General features: G+C 36.6%; 1 protein-coding gene across 1 annotated transcript in view; it reads right to left on the bottom strand.

The window, feature by feature from the left end:
- Window positions 1–21,638, bottom strand: part of RANBP9 (RAN binding protein 9) — a 78,634-nt gene that overhangs the window by 10,198 nt on the left and 46,798 nt on the right. Inside the window, exons 5-11 of the mRNA XM_006769712.2 lie at window positions 14,062–14,246; window positions 10,914–11,026; window positions 9,421–9,529; window positions 7,596–7,786; window positions 6,334–6,478; window positions 2,582–2,703; window positions 681–832 (exon numbers count right to left, since the gene is read on the bottom strand). Coding sequence (XP_006769775.1) covers window positions 681–832; window positions 2,582–2,703; window positions 6,334–6,478; window positions 7,596–7,786; window positions 9,421–9,529; window positions 10,914–11,026; window positions 14,062–14,246 — 1,017 coding nt within the window. The remainder of the gene's footprint in view (window positions 1–680; window positions 833–2,581; window positions 2,704–6,333; window positions 6,479–7,595; window positions 7,787–9,420; window positions 9,530–10,913; window positions 11,027–14,061; window positions 14,247–21,638) is intronic.

Raw genomic sequence — 21,638 nt, 5'->3', positions numbered from 1 at the left:
AAAATATATATACAATGGCTAGGTTAATGTTTCATAGACTTACAGGGCTGGTAGGACTTTTTTGAGTAGGAAAGAAGCTTTTAAAGGAATAACATCTCCACAGCTAATTACAATCCTGACTTAAAGTAGGAGAAAACTCCAACTTCAAATGATACACAAAATTGTGCCTAACTTACTAAATTGTTTAAATTGTATCCATCTTACTAGCTATCATAAATGTTAACTAGAAAAGACCTGAAAATGTATTAACTAGATGACCCAAAATCCTTCACCAATCATCAAAATGAAAACCATGTACATATTAGACTTTCAATTTGCTACAACTCTGAGCAATGTTTACTAAAAATATCTCAAATTTACAGTTTTATCAGCATACTCACATTTTTCCTAACTTTGCCAATTTTATAGCTGAGAAAAGACTAAGAAAAGTAAGTTGATAAAGTGCACACAATGCTGACAGGTTGCACAATTGGGGATTGAATCCATACTTTTTACTTGAACTCCAGTGCTACTTCCAATAGAGCAGAACTGCCCAAACACACAGAATATTTTCACTCTCAAATAGGAAGCCAGGGAGGAGTTCATGTGCAACAAGAATTTCTAGCTCTATTCTCTGTGTTACAAAACTACAATTTAGTTCCTTTGATGCACTTATATTTTACAGGGGAAAACAAATATACCTTCAGCATTTTTTTATTTGCTGTGTTCTTGCCACATTCTCTCCTCAGCTGTTCACTCATTGCTTGTAGCTCTCTTCCAAAGTGAATCATTCTTTCTATGGCGGCTTGACTTCCTCCACACAACTGGCGTCTTAACTGACTTGAATCAACTTCTGTAACCAAAACAAACAAGTATTTTACTACATTACTAAATGAAGTGCAATGGAGAAATGAACATAAATTGTTTATAACATTTTATATGTTTAATTTAGCAACTATTACCTAATGTTTTTCTCTAAATATGCAGATTTATTTAATTTAATATGAAACTTTGCAGTTAAAAGGTATGTTTTATCTAGGTCTCAAGAGTCTAGGATCCAATATCTAGCATGCAGTTGAAAGTCAGGTGACAACCTTTCTCAGTGTTAGGATGTACCTATATGTCAAGGGAAATTTTATAAAAAGTTAAGCACAATTCTCAAACTACAATAAGCAACATTAAGAAAAAAAGAAAACGTTAGTAACTGCCTGTCAGGCTACTTTAACTGCCATAGAATAGAGACAGAATTAAATGATTCCTGGATGCTAAGGGAGGCTAAATAATTCCAATAAAAACATTATGCTCAGAAGAATACTACTTTTAGAAAATAATTTTAGGGTATATTTTGGTTGACAATAATGATTAATAATGTAACCATTTAAATTACTAATAATACATGTAATCACAATTGATTATGATGATTTATAATAAGCACTTTGTTCTATCAGCTTTTCACAGATTAGCTCATTTAATTGTCACAATGATCTATGAAGCAGTTATTATAATATCCATTTTACAGATGAAGAAACTGAGACACAGAGCTCTTAAGTAACTTGTCCAAGGTTACACAGCTAGTAAGTGGCAGTTGCAGAATTTGAATCCAGGTAATTTGGCTGTATAACTCTTGTTCTTAATCACTATGCTCAAATTACTCTTTGAATTTTTAAGTTGCTGATTATTTAATAAAATAATAAAACTAGGCTGCCTTTTTAATCATACTCCTTGCTTGAAAAAAGTATTTCTACAATAGAATACATAATCCCCAACAACAAGGTAGTTGTATAAATAATAATAACTACATTTATAAAGTGGTTTCTTATATATACCCATAACAATTTGAAAAAATACCCTTTAACCTCAAAATACTAAGAAGTCTAATGTTGGCCATGGAATTCTGATGAAGAAGAATTTATAAGCTTTAATAATGTTCACTTTCCAACTGATGGGAAAATTTGCTGATGGTTTAACTTTACAATGCAGTTTACTATACAAGTTGTCAAGAAAGTAAAATTAAGCATAACGTTTAATTTAGGGGAAAGAGGAGGTGAAGTCACACTTAAGTACCTACTAAGTGCCAGGCACTGAACTATGAATAGTCACATATATTCTCATTAAATGAATTTAAGAAATTCTGTTTGATTAGAATTTATAAAAGCATCTCTACCCATTTGGCCTTTATTGGCTACAGCAAAATAAGTATAAAACCTTTCTATATCTCCAACCTTAAATATCCTCTAAAGCGGCAGTCACCAATCTTTCGGACCTCATGGACCGCCAGTGGTCCACGGACCACTGGTTGGCGACCGCTGCTCTAAAGGATATTTAACACTAAGTTGGTACCACTGCACTAATGACAGCGCTAACAGCGAAGAAAACTCTGTAGCATTTAACTTCAGAAAGTAGTATTAAGTAACTCTGCTCTGTCTAGCAACCCACTCTCATAAGAAAGTTTCAGAAAAGTAATGTGTATTATCAAATCCAATGGCACATACATCTATCTTTAAATTTGATTTATGCTCATCAGCTGTAAATCAATACGAGTAAAAACATAACCTTGTAGCCATCATTTTTTATTAAAAATGTAAGAAATATCACTGCAGACCCATTTCGGTGTCACAATCTTCCATTTCGTGGTCATGTTTAGAGCTACCATTTAGGAAACCATTGGATGAAGTTTCTCCAACTCCATTGGAGTAGTGATCTGTTTCCATGTCTACATCATTACTGAAAATGAAAAAACAAACCTAATTTTAGAAATCGCATACTTGCAGCTTAGTTTAAAATAAATTACTACTCAACTACATAGCCTGCTTATAAAAATGATTTCATAAGACAAAAGCAATCTTCAAAGTAGGTATTTAGTTAAGTCTTAAATATATTCAAAGCCAAATATGTAGCTGACTTTTAACAAAGTTGTACTCCTGGAGATAAGGGAAATAAAGTACACATACTAAAAGTATTGCCAAATCTTAATTTTAAAATGTTGATTTGGATATTTAGGGTGTTTTCAATTTTCACTCATTTTACATTTACAGAATAACTATGTGCCAATAACTACATTTGGACATACTATAGTAGTCAATGTAGGACCTTCAGATTCATCCACACAGGAAGCAACAAAAAATACCTAATCTTTAAGAATTGCCTGTGATGATCTTGCTAACGATTACACAGCCCAAAAGGAAACACTTGATGAAAATTTAGGAAATATTTAAATAAAAATGACCTTTCTATTAAAAAAGCAAGGGATATTCATTTCTTAGAAAAACCAAGAACACTGAATGCAGATGAACAAAAAGCACTCTACGTATAATGCCACCAGAGATGGTTAACACCTTGCATGACTTGTGTGTGTGGTTTAAGTACCGTGTGTGTGTGTGTGGGGGGGGGAGGGATGTGCACACTTCTATCACAAAGACAGAGATTTTAAAGAAGGTGGCAACTGCCTTAGAACTCCATGAGTCAGAAAAGCTTTGTATTATATTGGTGACCTTTGAGAGTTGTTAAAAAAAATTAACATTAAAAACAATGTTTAGTAGAAATCCTTAAGAGCAAAGCTTTTGGTGATCTTAATGATATACTAAACCATTTTTTAAGAAAACAATTCAATATACTATTTGAGAGGGATTCTTCCATTCAATACACATGCAAGAGCCCCTGAGCCAAGTTCTTCATGTTCCATGTTAGGTGCTAAGGATATAATGAAACTGCCTCTGCCCTGTAGGAGCAAACTACCTGTTAAAAGCTGAGAAAGTTATTGTATTGCAAGGGACTATTACTATGATAAAAGTTAATCACAAGGAGTGACACATGTGGAGGGTATATAAATCAAGGCAAAAATCCTGGAAGAAGTAACGTTAACTAGAACAGACATTAGCATGGAGAGGAGACTTTCAAATAGAGGGAAGTAAATGGAAAAAGCACAAGTCTGGAAGTCACAAATCCTGGGAAGTAGTCTCAGTTCTGCAACTTACTAGCTACTAATTATTGACCTTAAAAAAAGCCCACACATTTACTTTTTTGTTATTCAGCTCTACATCTGTAAAATGGTTTTCATAGTTAATACCATTTTTGCCTAGTACACAATACTGTTTTAAGGAAAGCCATTACCAACTATAAAGTAACTGTAACTGTTGAACAGTTTAAGGGGATTTAAAAGCTTATTTTCTTATACTGAACACAAGGGAGAATGCTGTGTCATCAACCCCTTATGTTACATTTCCTTCCCTGAACTCAGGTAATAATAGGTCCCTTTAGCAACTTCCTGCCATGAGGATAGTATTTAAGAGAAAAACTCACCAGCTGATTGCAAAAAATGGCAGAATGCTCTATTAATGATAAAGTACTAAAATCTTACCCTTTAAGATTCCCATACATAATTTTTACTACTAAATATTCTAATTTTGTTTTTACTATGTCATCTGTACTGTCAAAGACTACCCTAACCTCCTCAGCAAAAGATAGTTACTTTTTCTACTGTTTCCATATGACTTCTGTGGACCTCCATTATAGCCTGTACCACACACCATTACTTCAGTAAATTTTGGTCACTTGTGAAGGATAACATGGAGACTCTAATAAATTGCCAAATTTGCAAATACATATTTTTACATATATTCCTTTTTCTGGAGTCATATTTCCATTAAGATTCCTTGCTAAAAGTTAGGTTCTCTCTCCTTTGATAAAATGTGCACTGATGAACAATTTCCCCAAAATGTAGTATGACCAATCAATTCATGTTATAAGACCAAACCAATATCAAATTGTAAAGTCTATCCATTATTTTTTTGTTATTTTTTAAATTGATTTTAGAGTGCGAGGAAGGGAAAGGGGGTGGAGAGGGAGAGGGAGAGAGGGACAGAGGGGGAGGGAGGGGGGGAGTTGCTTACCCCTTTTCTGTTTGCTAATTAATGATTATTTGGGTATCTTGCTGTTATTTAGCCACCCAGTTTTGGCTGGATAACACAAATGAACTAATTGGACCCCAGGACTCCTCAAACCATCCTCTTCTCTCTGTGGACCTATTCTTTTCCCATATTAGGTAAATAATAAAAAAATCCGAATACAATATAGGTCTTTTTTGTTGCTATTAATACTCACCAGAGGATATTTTTCTATTGATTTTTTTAGAGAGGGGGTAAGGGAGGGAGAGAGAGAGAGAGAGAGAGACAGTCAGTCCCAACACCTGGACATGTGCCCAGACCAGGAATCAAACCAGCAACCTTTCAGTGCACAGGATAATGCTCAACCAACTGAGACACACCAGCCAAGGTCATTATAATTATTTTTAAAACGTTATAACATGAGTTCTAAACCAAATTAAGATTCAAATGCTAGATGATTTGGGCAGGCTGAATTCATAGGATTTTGCTTTCACACACTAGTATTGAATTCAGGTGATTACATTTCAGGAACTTTTAAAAGATTTCATGAACATTAAACCTGAGTACAGTATGACATACTAGCGGCCCAGTGCACGGCATTCGTGCATTGGGGGGTTGGGGGGGGGATGACACGCACCTCAGCCCTCAGCCTGACCTCCGCCCTTTCACAGTCCAGGAGCCCTCAGGGGATGTCTGGCTGTGGCTTAGGCCTGCTCCTGCCAGGAGCACACTGACCACCAGGGGGCAGCTCCTGCATTGAGCATCTGCTCCCCGGTGGTCAGTGTGAGCCATAGAGAGCAGTTGTTATGCCATTCAGTTGATTTGCATATTACCCTTTTATTATATATGATAGTTATCTTTTCTCTCAAAGCTCTTCCTGCCTAGCAAAATGGCTGACATCCAACAGGTGCTCAATACTACCTTCATACTCTATGTTCTATATCAGTGGTTGCCAACCTTTTGGACCTCACGGACCACCAGTGGTCTGTGGACCATCAGTTGGCAACCACTGTTCTAAATGACTTAACCACATCTGCTATAGTCAAGCTACATAAAGATAGGCTCTTAAATAAGAGTTTTTATAAAGTTAGTTAATTGAAAGGCAGTACACATTTCACATACACTTACAGCAAAAAAATACACACAGAGAGAAAAAATAGTTGTAAATGTATCATATGTTAATACTAGAGGTTAAATACAATACTTTGACTTAACTTGGAAACATAACAAATGGCATGTGTGTGATCATCTATATAGGTCTATGATGGCAGGAAGAGTAGACTGCAGAGCCCTGCATTTGTCCTTATAACCTCACTATAAGGGCAAGGAAATGGAGAGTAATAAGAAGGAACAAAGGAAAGAGCCTATGTGCATACTGAGAGATTGAAAAGCTTTGGGAAACTTATTATTAAACATGATAACACCTGATTTAGGCTGCTTAAAGTAACGTAAAACTAGAGAAATCACTTACCTGGTGAAGTTATTAACTTGCTGTGATCTTGACATGTTTATATTGTTCAGTTCTGGTACATTCAAATTAGTTGACTGGTGTTTACTATGGCAATATGATTGATGTGCTTTATTTGATATTACACCATTACTACAATTTTCAAAACCTGGAAAAAAAGAAGAAAAAGACAGATCATGAAAATAAAAACAAACATGAATTTATTATTAGGTTGTAAATAATATACCCATATTCTGACTTTTGTATTTAAAATATAGGACTATTTAAATCAATGGACTATTGAATAGTAAACAGTTAACTTCTTTGAAAAGATATATGTACACTTAATTGTGAGCTATAATTATCATCTCCTCTGACATTTATTGAAGGCTTCATTATGGATCGATCCCTCATGAGGGCCGTGTTCTCATCACCCCCATTTTATTAAGGCTAAGAATTAGTCCAAGTCTGAAGTGACTGTATAGGATATTCAAGAGGGGAAGCAGCTAAGGATATAAACATGAGAATCATCTGCACTGTACAGGATGGTGATATAAAAAGAGAGCTATATGCTGATTGAGAAAAAGCAAAGTTGTTACTCTATGAAAGGAAAGGAAAGAGCACTTGACTTGTTTTATAAAGTTAAATGTTACTGAGGAAGATAACACCATGGGAAAAACAGAATGAAAGAGACAAGCAAAGAAGGAAGACTAAGGATTAGAAAGAAACTTGTAGAATCATCATAAAAGCTAAGAAAGGAGAGAATTCTAATTAAGAGAACACCAAAAGCCCTGGAGAATAAGGCTGGTGAGCAAACAAACAAAAACAGGAGGCCTCCGGGAGGTTGGTGGTGGGGAACAAGAGAAAATGAACTGGTCTTGGTTGAGAAAGAATAAGATAGATAGCAGGCAGCCCAGCTAGATGTGGTGATTAGTGGCATAAGACATCACAGACACATCACCCCCTTTAAATTTAAACTTCATTAAAACATATAATTATGTTTTCATTACCAAATATTTATGATTTAATTTCTAGAGACAACTCGAACATTAGCGTTTGTTTATGAAGATCTGCTATAATAACTTATTCTCAGAAATAGCTCAAGTTACTTCCTGGTACTAAAAACACAGGCATCTGATCCAAGTTTTTCTTCCAGATTATCTTGAGATCAAGTATACACATGTGCAAAACTGCTACAGAAGTGTCTAGATTTTTAAAAATTTTATTGTGGTTCAAAAATATAAAGGGCCAAAATATAAGGATAATATCATAAGATTGAATCTCACCAGAAAAATGTGCAGCACTTCCTTTGCCTGATGCTAAACTGTGGATATTCATTCCATGGCTGGGGCTCATACTTGGACTACTAAAAGGTCGAGGGCTAACAGGATAACTGTCTTGAGATTTTGGACTCCGGCCTCCCAAACACCGTACTTCACTATCCGTACCATTCACCATTTCTATAAACTGACGCACTCTAAAAAAAGAAAAAAAATTTACTTCGATAATCTTCAAAGAGCCATTTATTTAATAGCAACAGATTTCTGAAAGGAGACATTTTAATAAAACTTGTATTTATCAATAACTCTGGCCTTAAGATAGTATGCTAAAAGCACTAAGTATGATTTTATATACTACTAGTGGCCCGGTGCACGAAATTCATGCACATTAAAAGGGAATTAATTAGAGGAAATATTTTAATCAGCTTCACCTCAGCGCTGGGCAGGGACACATGCAGGCAGCGTCACATTCCAGGCCAGGGACACAGGCAAGTGGGGTCACATCCCTGGCCAGGGACACAGGCAGGCAGCTTCACCTCAGCGCTGGGCGGGGACACACACAGGCAGAGTGACGGTAGTGCTGGGCAGGCCCGTGCGTGCCTCCACTGGGAGCGGAAGTCCTCGCCCACCAGCTCCTGCCTGCGCATGCCGCATGCCTCCGTCGGAAGCGGCCTCCGCCTCCAAGGCAGTGTGACATCAGAGCTGGGCAGGCCTGCGCACACCTCTGCTGGGGGCGGAAGTCCCCACCCCTGTTGCTGCCCATAGTATGTGTGCATGCAGCCTGTTGAACCGTTGTGACTGCAACACCGTTAGGACCAATTAGCACATTACCTCTTTATATATATACTGGTTAGAATATTTTTTAATTTTCCAGAAAAATAGACTATATGCAAAAGCTGTATGTCCTTTAATCTAGATTTACTAAGAAAATGAAAGTTTATCTGTAGCTATAATAAAATCAAAATGGACTACCATTTTAGCTCCCAAATAATTTAATCAAAATAATATTTGTACTTGGTAGCAAATCAAATTAGATATAAGAACACGATGGAATTCCAACAGATATTTCATCACCCCTATTCGTAGCAGCATTATTCACAATACCCAACTGTGGGAACAACTCAAAGATGGATGAGTGAATAAACAAAATGTGGTATATGAATATAATGGAATAACATTCAGCCTGCAAAAGGAAGGAAATTCTGACAGAGCTACAACACAGATGAACTTTGAGGACATTATGCTAAGAGAAATAAGCCAGTTAACAAAGGACAAATATTTCACAATTCCATTTATATGAGGTACACAGGGTAGTCAAATTCAAATTCAGAAAACAGAATGTTAGTTGTCAGGAGGTAGGGAGAGGAGAAATGGGGAGTTAATGTTTAATGGGTACCAAGTTTTAGTTAGAAAGGTTCTGGAGATGGACAGTTGGACTGATTACAAAACAATGTGATGTACTTAATACTACTGAACTGTACATGTAAAAATGGCAATTTTTTGTTATGCATATTTATCACAATTTTTTAAAATGCCACAGACTTACTATGAGGTACTTTGCAGAAGGAAAAAATAGATTCCCATCTTCTAAGTAAGATTTTCACATTTGGAAACACAGAGATAGAATGACAGAAGACCAAACAAAAGATGCCATCTGTTTATACTCCTCAACACAAGTATTTTTGTAACCTGTTATTTAAACGTGCTGTATTACAAAATTTTATGTCAATATTTGAAAGAAGGTTGAACAAAAATTTAAAACATGGAAATTACTTTGGTTACATATAACACACATATATAATAAATATAACATTTTATTAAAGAAACTCACTTCAATGTGAAAAGAAGATTAGGATTTCTTTCAAGTAAACTTGGGTATAACTGTTGTGTTGTTTCAATGGCTTCTCCCATTCTTCCTGCTAACACCAATTTCTGAATTCCTATTTAGAGAAAAAGAGCAAAAGATTAATTTTTTAAAGAGTAGAAACATTATCATATAAGTAATATAGGAAAAACACCTGTTAATCAATACTGAAATAATAAAAACTAAAGTAAAAAAGATGGCCCTGGCCAGTGTGGCTCAGTTGGTTGGTTGTCGCCCTGTGCACTAAAAGGTTGCCAGTGTGATTCCCAGTCAGGGCACACACCAGGGTTTTGGCTCAATCTCTGGTAGGGGGCATGAAGGAGGCAATCCATTGATGTTTTGCTTTCACATCCATGTCTCTCTCTCCCCCACATCCTCCATCCCTCGCTCTCTAAAAAAATCAATTAAAAAATCTTAAAGAAAGAAAAGATGGCTATTTTTATGGCATACATGGTGTGTTGATGGGTTCATGCACATATACTAATCTCCAAACTTATCAAATTACATTCAATAAATATGTACAGCTTCTAATATGTCAACCATACCTCAATAAAGTGGTTTTTAAAAAGACCATAGGAAAGTCAAAGAAATAATTAATACTCAAAATGTCTTATCAAATATGATAACCTTTTAATTTTATATCTTTATTGTTGAAAGTAATTATGATAACCTTTTGAAGCAGTACTAAAAGAATGCTAAACGTAGTAAGATCTGAATTCAACAGACACTCATTGAGCATTCCTTGTGTCAGGTATTTGTTATATTAGATGATGAGGACACAAAGAATATGTGATCATTTCCTGTTCACAAGAGCTTATTATATAGTGAAACAAAGCATACAGAAGCTACAATATAATGTATTCAGTGACATTATAGCAGTTTGACCTATAAAAAATTTTTCTTTTCATTCATCATGATTTTGCCCATGTTTTGTTTTTATGCCTATACTCTAACCACGTTACACCCTTCCTGATGGATATACCATTTTTATGATGACTAACTATGGTACAGTTATCCTGCTGATTTACCTTTGTAAGAACAGGCCCCACTACTCTGGCCAAAAGCACTAGAACCTAAGTAATAAATGCTTAAGATCAAAACTATCTTAAATTTAGATAGCAATTTAAATGCAAAAGTATTTATCTTTCATGTATTACCTCCACTAACATCTAATTATGGGGCTACTTTACTAATAAATAAAATCATTTTATTAAATGTTTATTTCCTGGAAGATCAATAAAACATTTTTTAAAAAGTGGTACATTCTTACAAAGTCTCCAAAATTATATCTTTCTACATCCAGAATGCTAGCAAAGTCCTAAATGAATTTTTAAAAGGTAATCTTAAAAAATATCAATAAAAATAAATTTCAGAGGCATCAATTTTAAAATTTATAAAAACCGATATAACCAAACCTATAATCTGAAAACAAGTGTGAGCCATGCACCATAATTCCTTACTTTGTCTATTCTTAATGGAAGCTAATTCTTCTAGAACGGTCTGGTCTGTAGATCTGGCAAAGGCCTCTGCTGTGGCACAGTACCCATGGTGAACTAAGTAAGATGAAACCATTCTTAAAAAAAAAAAAAAGAAGAAACACAACTTTTAGTCAAGAGAATACATGCTTTATACTACAATTTACATAAACAAAGTCTACTCTGGTGTTATAAAACTAATCTATTCCCTTGAAATAATTAAGGCTTTAATAACCTCATTTAAAGTTCAAAAAATAATTTTGTTCTTTCATGTAGTATTTCCAAAAAGATAACTGCAAATGCTATGTTGAGACTACTGTCCCTAAATATAAGTATTATTAGAGAATCAAGGACACCCCATTTTCTCCAGGTCCTTTATGATTGTTTCCTATCCTTATATTCAATCCTACTCACCATAATTTCTGTTTCACATTTATCACAACTTATCCCAATAAAGTGTTGTCATTTTGTAAAATAAAATAAATGTAAAATAACAGATTAACTCCTTGTATTCTGGACTTCAACCCCTTTCTTTATCTATTAGTTATAGTAGATGGATCACAAGTTGTGAACACAAGAAGTACTAAAGTGAACTTGGATAATCTTCCAGAAAAGAAGTCTATAAAGGTGAAAATACTAATCAGCTTTCTAATCTAAATCAACTAGTATGGCTGTGCACCAGGAGATTAATTATTCAAATGTGATTTATATGTAAGTGACACTCTTCCAAAGAACAGGTTTATTTTGAATAAGCCACCAAGTGGCCAAAACATGTATTTACATTTAACCACAAACTTAGAAAAACTGCTGACTAAGCAATATTAACCCAGATAGTCAATAAAGCCAAATATTCAACTTTAAACCCGCCTTCATTTGGACTACTAAAGACCTGCTAGAAAATGGTAGGAAGAAGCAGTGTTTCAGGGAAGCGGGATTGACCAGAGGGTATTTTAAAAAACAGATTTTTCATTTTATTTCATTTAATTCAAATTATTTAAAGAGACAGAACCTTTGAAAATAAACTTTCCAGGACGTCATGTGAGTGTCTATTTCGTGAAGAATGGGGTTGGGGTGGGGGCTCTCATAGAACTCTGGCTGTAGGATAAGATGTTTCCTCTGCTACTATCCTGCCATGAGGCTTAGTGGTGACCATTTTTAAAGCATTAAAGGGCAGTGACCCCAGGAAAGCAACTTATCCTAGCTCTAATTCATGGCAACTATGAGATTCTGGGTCAGGGTTCACTATTCTTTTAACTGCAGGACAAAAGTACTAGTGCAGATTCTGCAATACCTGATGATAATTGCTCTAGTGAAGAAGCATGTTTTCAGAATCATCAACATATCTTCCAATCATTATCTCCTCCAAAAGGTACACACAAAAACCTTTATTAGATTTTTCAATTTCAGCCTGTTCAAAGCAATTATAAAGACGTTTAAGATGAACTGTCAGATTGATGGTATCTGAAAGAATTCGTCATTTTCTTTGGTTATAGTAGTGAAAATGACTAAACTTACTGGTGTTTATTTCATTTTTAAGTTTATACTATTTCAAGCTTTATAAGCTACCATTTAGTACTACGGATATCTGGTGTCATCTTAAGCCTTTCAGTAAAGATAAGTCTTAAAAGTTGACTGTCATAGGAATTATTTTTCCTGATTTCCATAATGAAATTCTACTTTTTCATAAAAAGTAACTTAATAACACAAATTGAAATTTTTTGGTAAAAAATGAGAGGTTATTCATTTTACAGTACAGTGGGGGCCTTGACTTACGAGTGTCCCGACTAACGAGTTTTTTGAGATACCAGCTGTCTCTCGGACATTTTTTGCATTGAGTTGATAGAGTAATTTGAGTTAATGAGCTGCTCCTTAAAGAGCTAGGTCTCCGGAACGAATTAAACTCGCAAGTCAAGGCCCCACTGTACTTTTATTGACTCCCAGTGTGTACTCTGCTGCTGCCCACCCTCTCCTGCTGCTATTAACTGGATCCTAAGTATTTATCCTGAACTTAGGATCCTAACTTCACCTTCACTGTTCCTTGGCTTTATTTCCTTTACCTCCTTTTAAATGTCTAGTAACAGCACATACAAGCAAATGGCATTAAAATAATCATAAGATTTTTAAAAATTTCTTAAGCCAGAGGTTATTGGTCAGATTTTTCTATTTAGAATAGGAGCAATTAGAACCTTCCTAAATCTACATGATAAAAAATATTTAGCAAAAAAAGGATATTAGTAAAAAATAGCAGACATTATTCTTACAGAATAACTCATTCACTAGAAAAATGTAGCCAAATCCTGAAAACTGAAATATACATATTAAGTCTGTATTCCAGTATATAAACTTTATCATTATTTTGATACTTATTCTTATTGGGTAATAATTATTTTTTCCCCATAAATATTTAAACTACTGAACAGCATAGTCAAATTCATGTCAAAAAACATGATCCTGAATTATACAATCTAAATTATCTTTCTGAATTTATCTTTTGCACTGGCAGTATTATTAGTTGAATCATGTAACCTAAGGAAATCATTAAATGCTATTACTAATGCTAGAAAATGAATTACCCTAACCTAAGTAATCTAATGTCACTTTATTTCTTCCATCAAATTAATAAGTCATACTATTAATGTCATACTATTCTGTATGTTCAAATCAAACATTATTTTTAATTGTTCAAATAGAGTGAGTTATTTTTAGAGATTAAAATACTTTTGTACCAAAAGAATAACATCCTATATAGTAAAAGCCTAATATGCTAAGTGTCTGACTGTTCGACCAGTCACTATGACGCGCACTGACCACCAGGAGGCAGATGCTCCAACCAGTAAGTTAGCTTGCTGCTGAGGTCCGGCTGATCGGGACTGGGCGAGATGGGCCAGACATGCCCTGGAGACCTCCTGCAGTCCCTCCCCAGTCCCAATAGTGCACAGGTGGGATTCCTTGGCCTGGCCTGCACCCTCTCACAATCTGGGACCCCTTGGGGGATGTCGGAGAACCAGTTTCAGCCCGATCCCCACAGGGCAGACCGAGGGATCCCACCAGTGCATGAATGCATGTACTGGGACCTCCAGTATTTTATAAAAAAGTACTTTTGAATAATACCCATTCAAATTTCTTCACTTACTTTTGTATCATGGTCTGCCATTCGCCTTCTCTATCTCCAATAGGAAACCGGTCTATCTGTGCCTGTATTTTGGTTCTCCACTCCCGCATGTAGTCTTCTATATCAAACACAAAAGGATGTTGCCCAAAATTGGCATCAACGACCTCTCCTGGTGTCTGGAGCCCAACGGTGGGATATAAATTTGGCTGTAAGACAACACATTTCGCTAAGCATCTCTCCCTTTTATGTTAAAGACATTCATTCTTTCAAAAGCTGTTTCTTTAAAATAACAGAACTACTAATTTTCCTTGTAAATATTTTAAAATCTCAATCCAAAACTAGTAGAAGACTAAAAGCAAATACTCTAAAATACAATCTATACCAGATGGAAAAAATCTCATTTCTTGTAATCTAATCAGGGAGGAAGGAAGGAAGGAAGGAAAAAGGAAGAGACAATCTCAGTACTTTTTTATTTGTTCAGAGACCACATGAAAACAAATTTTTAATAAATAATAAATTGCTCTTAAGAATATGTCATATAGGTCCTGGCCAGTGTGGCTCAGTTGGTTGGAATGGGTCCCCTACACTGAAAGGTCTTGGTTTCAATTCTGGACCCAGGTCCAGGCCCATGTGAAGGCAACCGATTGTTTCTCTCTCACATTGATGTCTCTCCCCCCACCCCTGTCTCTAAAAAGAAAAAATCAATGAATATGTCCTTGGGTGAGGATTTAAGAAAAGAAAGTTATATACTAGTTAGAGATTCAAGTATAAATACATAACTCAGGCTTATCCTTTAATATATGATACTAGAGGCCTGGTGCACAAAAATTTGTGCACTGGCGGGGGAGGTGTGTAGGGGTTGTCCCTCAGCCCCACTTGTGCCCTCTCACAGTCTGGGACCCCTCAGGAGATAACCACCTGCTGGCTTAGGCCCGCTCCCCAGGTAGCAGATGGCAGGCCCGAATCCTTGGTGCCTGCCCCGCCTCCCTGGGTCACGCACACGGCTGGCCGATCTGGGAGCTGGGGCGCTGTCCTGGGTTGTGCACACGGCAGGGCCGATCCAGGGGTTGGGGCCCCGCCTCGGGTTGGGTCACACACAGGGTGCCCAGGCGGGCCGGCTGATCGCTGCTGGCCTGCCCAGCCACCCCGGGTTGGGTCGCACACGGATGCCCGCCGCCCCAGGTCGCAGATAGCAGGCCCGGATGGCGGCAGGGCAGGCGGGGTGGCGCTGTACTGCCCCGCCTGCAGTATGCAAATTAACCGCCATCTTTCTTGGTGGCTAATTTGCATATCATGCTGATTAGCCCATGGGAGGCATAGCAAAGGTACGGTCAATAACCATGTTTGTCTATTATTAGATAGGATATGTGATGCATTTCTAGAAATGAATGTGAAACCTAGTTAACACAAAAGCACAATCCTAACTAGGCAAGTGCTATTTTAAGTTTACTAATTTCATTTATTTGTCTATTTGGGATGCCTTATAAAAGGACTAGAGGCCTGGTGCATGAAATCGTGCACTGGTGGGGTCCCTCAGTATGGCCTGCAGGGAATGGCCTGAAACTGCCAGTCTGTCGCTGCCTGCCACTCCTGCCTACCGCTCCTGCTCATCCCGGCCCTACTGTGCCTGCCATAGGCTCGCACCCAGTCAGTCCCTAACAGGAGAGGCTCACGCCACCACAGCGGTGCTCACCAGCTGTGAGCCCTGTGTCTGGTACCCATTGGTCAGCTGGGTGGCAATCCCTCTGTGGGAGCACACTGACCACAAGGGGGCAGCTTCTGCATTGAGCGTCTGACCCCTGGTAGTCAGTGTACATCATAGCACCCAGTCGACCCATCATTTGGTTGTTCAATTGCTTAGGCTTTTATATATATACTAGAGGTCTGTTGCACGAAGAGATTTGTGCAATAGGCCTTCCCTTCCCTCGGCTGCTGGCACCAGTTTTTCTCTAGCACCTGGGACCCTGGCCTTCGCTCTGGCTGGGCTCTGGCCAGAGACCCCCCCACCCAGCCGTCAGGCTTTGCTGTTCTGCTGATCCCGGGGCCGTGAGGCCTCACAACTCCGCCCATCCGGGGGCCGTGAGGCCTCATGGCTCCGCTGATCCCAGGGGCGTGAGGCCTCCTGGCTCCGCTGATCCCGGTGCCATGAGGCCTCGCTGCTCGGCAGGCTTCGGGTACGTTTGGCTTCGCTCCACCGCTTGGAGCCTAGTATGCAAATTAACCGCCATCTTTGTTGGCGGTTAATTTGCGTATCGCCCTGATTAGCCAATGGGAAGCATAGCAAAGGTACAGTCAATTACCCGTTTTGTCTTTTATTAGATAGGATAGATGGTTATAAGCAAAACACAGTCCTATTAAGAGTGGGGATTCTCTATATAAAAATAAAAAACTCAAATGCACATATTTCAAGAGAGGAAAACGATGAATTTAAAGTTCATAAAGAAATGCATTTAGATATACTCCAAGATTTTGAGGCTAATCAATTTAATAGCTTCAAGTATACAAAAACAAACAAAAAAATCAAAGTCCTTCTTTTGGCTCTATCACTAGTTGTTACATCTAAAGAGAGAATGAGTTACTAAATGTCTACTAAATGGCTGTGATTAGTCATTATAATAATCCTGTGAAGTAATTACTAACTGTTTACAATTACAAAACTACAGAGATTGAGACTCAGGGGCAAATTAACTTGCTCATGGTCTTTCTACACTATGGAAGAAATAAGATTGGAACAGGTTTATCTGACACCAAATCTAAGTCCAATTTTTCTTCTTAAACTCCAAATCCTACTTCATCTTCATTATATGTCTTATTTCTTTGCTTTATTGATTATCACAAATATTTTCTGAACAAAATTATGTAAAGATGATTGGGCATAATTTGTGTATAAGACACTTAAACAGATTTCACAGTAAAAAGCTAGAAGAATGTGCTTAAAAACAACTGAACAACTGAGCAACCAAATCACAAACAAGAGTACTGTGTTAAAATACTGAGAAATATAGTTGTATCGGGTTAAGGGGAGGAATGATAATGCAATGCACAAAAAAGCACTGACTCTTAATAATCAACAAAACTAGCAAGTTACTAGAATTTTAAGCCAAACACAAGTCAAATATTTATTACGACCTTCCCATTTCACTAATGAGAAAACAGACCTAGAGTTTAAGGAATTTATCCAATAGAACACCACTTATTAATGACACAGGGAAAAAACTCAGGTCTCTCTACTTCTAGTACAGTATTCTTCCCACTAAAACCCATTACAAAATTATGATGTATTTTAGAACAAAAAGATATAAAGCCAAGGCTCTTAATAAGGATATAAATAGAATAAAACCAAAAGACTCTTAATAAGGATATAAATAGAATAAAAAGCAATCCTATTCATTAAGCAGAGTTTATAATTCTGATGTTCAGCAACGTCCAGAGACGCTTTTAAAATGGTTTGCTAATCTTAATTTTTCTTAACAAATTCAGGAAAAGAACTCAGATCAATACTACAAAAACCAGCATTCATGAATACTCTGATAAAAAATGTGCCATACAGCCAAAGCCGGTTTGGCTCAGTGGATAGAGCGTCGGCCTGCGGACTGAGGGGTCCCGGGTTCGATTCCGGTCAAGGGCATGTACCTGGGTTGCGGGCACATCCCCAGTGGGGAGTGTGCAGGAGGCGGCTGATCGATGTTTCTCTCTCATCGATGTTTCTAGCTCTCTATCTCTCTCCTTTCCTCTCTGTAAAAAAATCAATAAAATATATTAAAAAAAAAATGTGCCATACAAAGGTTTCAGTAATAGTGTGAACAACAAAAAAAGGGGAGGGGGGAGGACAAAAACATTTTAGATTAAAAAAAAGTTTCAAACTTCCCTATGACAAAATCTGCCATAAAGGTCAAGAAAAATAAACTTTATAGAACAAATATCTGCCACACATGTGAGAAAGGATCATTTCAAATATAAAAAATTCTCCTAATACAGGTAGACAAAGATTACTAGTTCAATTACAATAAAAACACTTTGTTCAATTTTAAAAAATGAAAATAAAAACAAGTTGATATTTTTTTGCACATCAGGTTAAGATTTAAGACTGAGAATACCCAAGTATTGATGAAGTTTGAGAAAATAAGCCCTCTCTTCCACTGTACACAGAGTGTAAACTGATCTTTTAAAAAGAAATTTTGGCAAAATCTATTAAAATTGACAAAGTAATTTCACTTGTAACAATTTAATTCTACAGAAAAACAAACATATGCAAGGATATATGTCCTATAGCATTGTTTGTAATTGCAAATAAAAAATTTTAAGAAATGTCCATTTATAGGACATTCACCAAAACCCAGACTCCAATAATTATGATATGCCATTATTTTATGTCTAAGAAATAACACTGCCCATTAAATTCTGACAGACCACAGATCCTAAGATGCCACAATAAATGTTAAATTATAAAATTAAGCAAAATAAGTAAAAAAATGTGTACACTGACAAAGATGCCCAATATATATTACTAAATGAAGAAAGCAAGCTATAGAATAGTGCATAAACTATAACCCCATCTTTTCTGTAAACATTTATACAATGGACATACTGGTTAACATAAGTTTAGAAATAGATTTGAAAGGATATATACCCAAGTTAACACAGTCATCGTATTTAAAGAGGCTGGCACATTTGTGTATTTCTAAACATTTCTATTATCTGCATACTAAAACTATATATTACTGTTGTAATCAGAACGTGATATAATACTGAAAATTTGTTGAAGTCAGGTGGGCTCAATGAAAAGTAACTAAGCTTTAATATCATTTACTCAACCTTAAAACTAAAGAATTTGAGGAAAAGGAATTAAGGACATAGCATTTACCTGGTAAACTATAAATTTAAAAAATGTAATAGCCCTAGCTGGTTTGGCTCAGTGGATAGAGCATCGGCCTGTAGACTGAGGGGTCCCGGGTTCGATTCCAGTCAAGGGCACATGCCTGGGTTGCAGGCTCAATCCCCAGTAGGGGGCTGCAAGGGTATGTATCCTTTCAAATCTATTTCTAAACTTATGTTAACCAGTATGTCCATTGTATAAATGTTTACAGAAAAGATGGGGTTATAGTTTATGCACTATTCTATAGCTTGCTTTCTTCATTTAGTAATATATATTGGGCATCTTTGTCAGTGTACACATTTTTTTACTTATTTTGCTTAATCTTATAATTTAATCTACCATTAATCTACTTTCTGATCCTAAAGATTTGCCTATTCTGGACATTTTGTATAAACAGAATTATACAATGTATGTCTTTTGTGACTGGCTTCTTTCATTTAGCATAACGTTTCGAGGTCCATCCATGTTGTAGTATGTATCTCAATTATGGATTTATGTAAAACAGTGTTTCCCAGGAAACTGTTTCTCAAACAACAACAACAACAAAAAACAACAACACAACAACACAAAAATCACTCCAGCCCATGTAGAATTAGACAAAAGTGAGAATAATTTAAGTCTCTAATAAGATAATAGAAAAATAGATCTCCTCATTTCTATTGCCTTAGGAAAAAATAGATACTATTCAAAAGCTAAATATATACAATAAAATCATATTCTCTATAGCATAAGCTTTGTTTTATTTCATTTAAAATATTTTTTCTATGAAAATAAGAGCAAATAACGTATCTAAAAAAGATTTCAGATCAGCCTAAGGAACTGGCAAGCTGGATTATTTTAAATGAGAACTGCTTCTATAATAAAAGAACTTTACTTAATCCCATACTGAATTAGTCAGTTTATAAATGGACATTTCTCAAACTGGTGAGGCAAGCTGGGGAAGAAACATTATTCTGAAGTAGATCTAAGGTTTTCAAGTTGTATAAACACCCTGTGCTCCATGATAACTCTAATACAGTCTAGGTCAGTGATGGCGAACCTATGACACGTGTGTCAAAGGTCACATGCGAACTCATTTTTTTGGTTGATTTTTCTTTGTTAAATGGCATTTAAATATATAAAATAAATATCAAAGATATAAGTCTTTGTTTTACTATGGCTGCAAATATCAAAAAATTTCTATAAGTGACACGGCACCAGAGTTAAGTTAGGGTTTTTCAAAATGCTGACACACCGAGCTCAAAAGGTTCGCCATCACTGGTCTAGGTAAACTTTTTGTTCTGTAAATATACATACTCTCTACCAGGATTTAATGCTACAACTAAAGAGTGAGAGATCACAGGTACAAAACACATACAAATACTTGTTTGGTGGTCCCTTTAAGGGAAGACTTTTTCCTCCCTTTTTGAAGTAGAAGAATGGTATGTTGCATGTGTAAGTCCCAGAAGATCTCAGTCATAAAAATAAAGAACTCTCCAAATCTGACACACCGTAGTCACCACTTTACTCACTGTTACAAACTGAGTATCACCACTGGTTAATTATAGACAAGGCAAAACATAACTGGGGATTCTAAAGTGGGACAAAAAATAGTTAGAAGGTAAGAAAAACATGTCCACAACCAGCTAAGCCTTTTCCAATAAATGATCACCATCTACCAAGAAACAAAGAATCTGCTCACTCCGACAAGTTGATTTTACTTTAGTGCCACGAAAAGAGAGAAAAAAATCCATCCGGTAAGTCCTTTAACCAATTCCAAATGAAACTTACAAAACGTTTGCAATGGTTCTGAACATCAACCTACCTACCACCATCCACACCTGTGATCGACCACCCTTCCCTCCTACCCCCTTCACCAAAGTCTTCTTTTTTTTTTTTCTTTGCCTGTGTTTCCTTGTCTATAAAAAGTTACAGGTGTGTTTTTTTTTAATCCTCACCCGAGAATATGTTTTTGTTGATGAAAGAGAGAGAGAAAGAGAGAGAGAGAAAAAAGAAGAAGAAGAGGGGGGGAGGAGGAGGAGGAGGAGGAGGAGAGGAGAGAGGAGGGGAAGAAGGGAAGGGGGAAGGTGGGAGAAGGGGAGAGAGAGGGATCAAACCAGCAACCATTTGGTATATGAGACGACACTCCAACCACTAAGCTACCCAGACAGGGCCTCAGATCCAAAATCTTGAAGTTAGATACTGATTCTCATATTTTCACATCTAATTCATCAAAAAATTCTCTTGGCTTACAGTGGATTTTTAAAAAAATACTTATTTTTTATTCATACTCTTGAGTCCATCTGGAACTTACTGTGGTATAAATATAAAACGAAATCCAAGATTATATATAGTTTTAAAATAAACACTTGTTCCACCACTACTTATTAAATAATGCTTCTTGGTGAGCAATTTTGATCTGTAGACTCTGAATTTTCTTGGGTTAGCGAAGTTTTTTCTATAGCTTTGATTTCTTCTGTATTTCTAGGATTTTCTTGAGGGATATTAATAATCTATACCTTAGATGTCTATTCTCTGCCTCTGAGTATCCTATCATCTCAAAACACCCTTGAAACTGGAATGTGTCTTATAATCAACTAGAGGCCCGGTGCACAAAAATTTGTGCACTCGGGGGAAGGGGGGGGTCCCTCAGACTGGCCTGTGCCCTCTCGAGGTCTGGGACCCCTCGGGAGATAACGACCTGCTGGCTTAGGCCTGCTCCCGGGTGGCAGAGGGCAGGCCC

The sequence above is a fragment of the Myotis davidii genome, unplaced genomic scaffold, assembly GCF_000327345.1.
Source record: "Myotis davidii unplaced genomic scaffold, ASM32734v1 scaffold62, whole genome shotgun sequence".
In the NCBI taxonomy this organism is placed as follows: domain Eukaryota; kingdom Metazoa; phylum Chordata; class Mammalia; order Chiroptera; family Vespertilionidae; genus Myotis; species Myotis davidii.
Note: the sequence above shows the minus strand (reverse complement) of the source record. Positions and strands in the feature narration are given on the sequence as shown.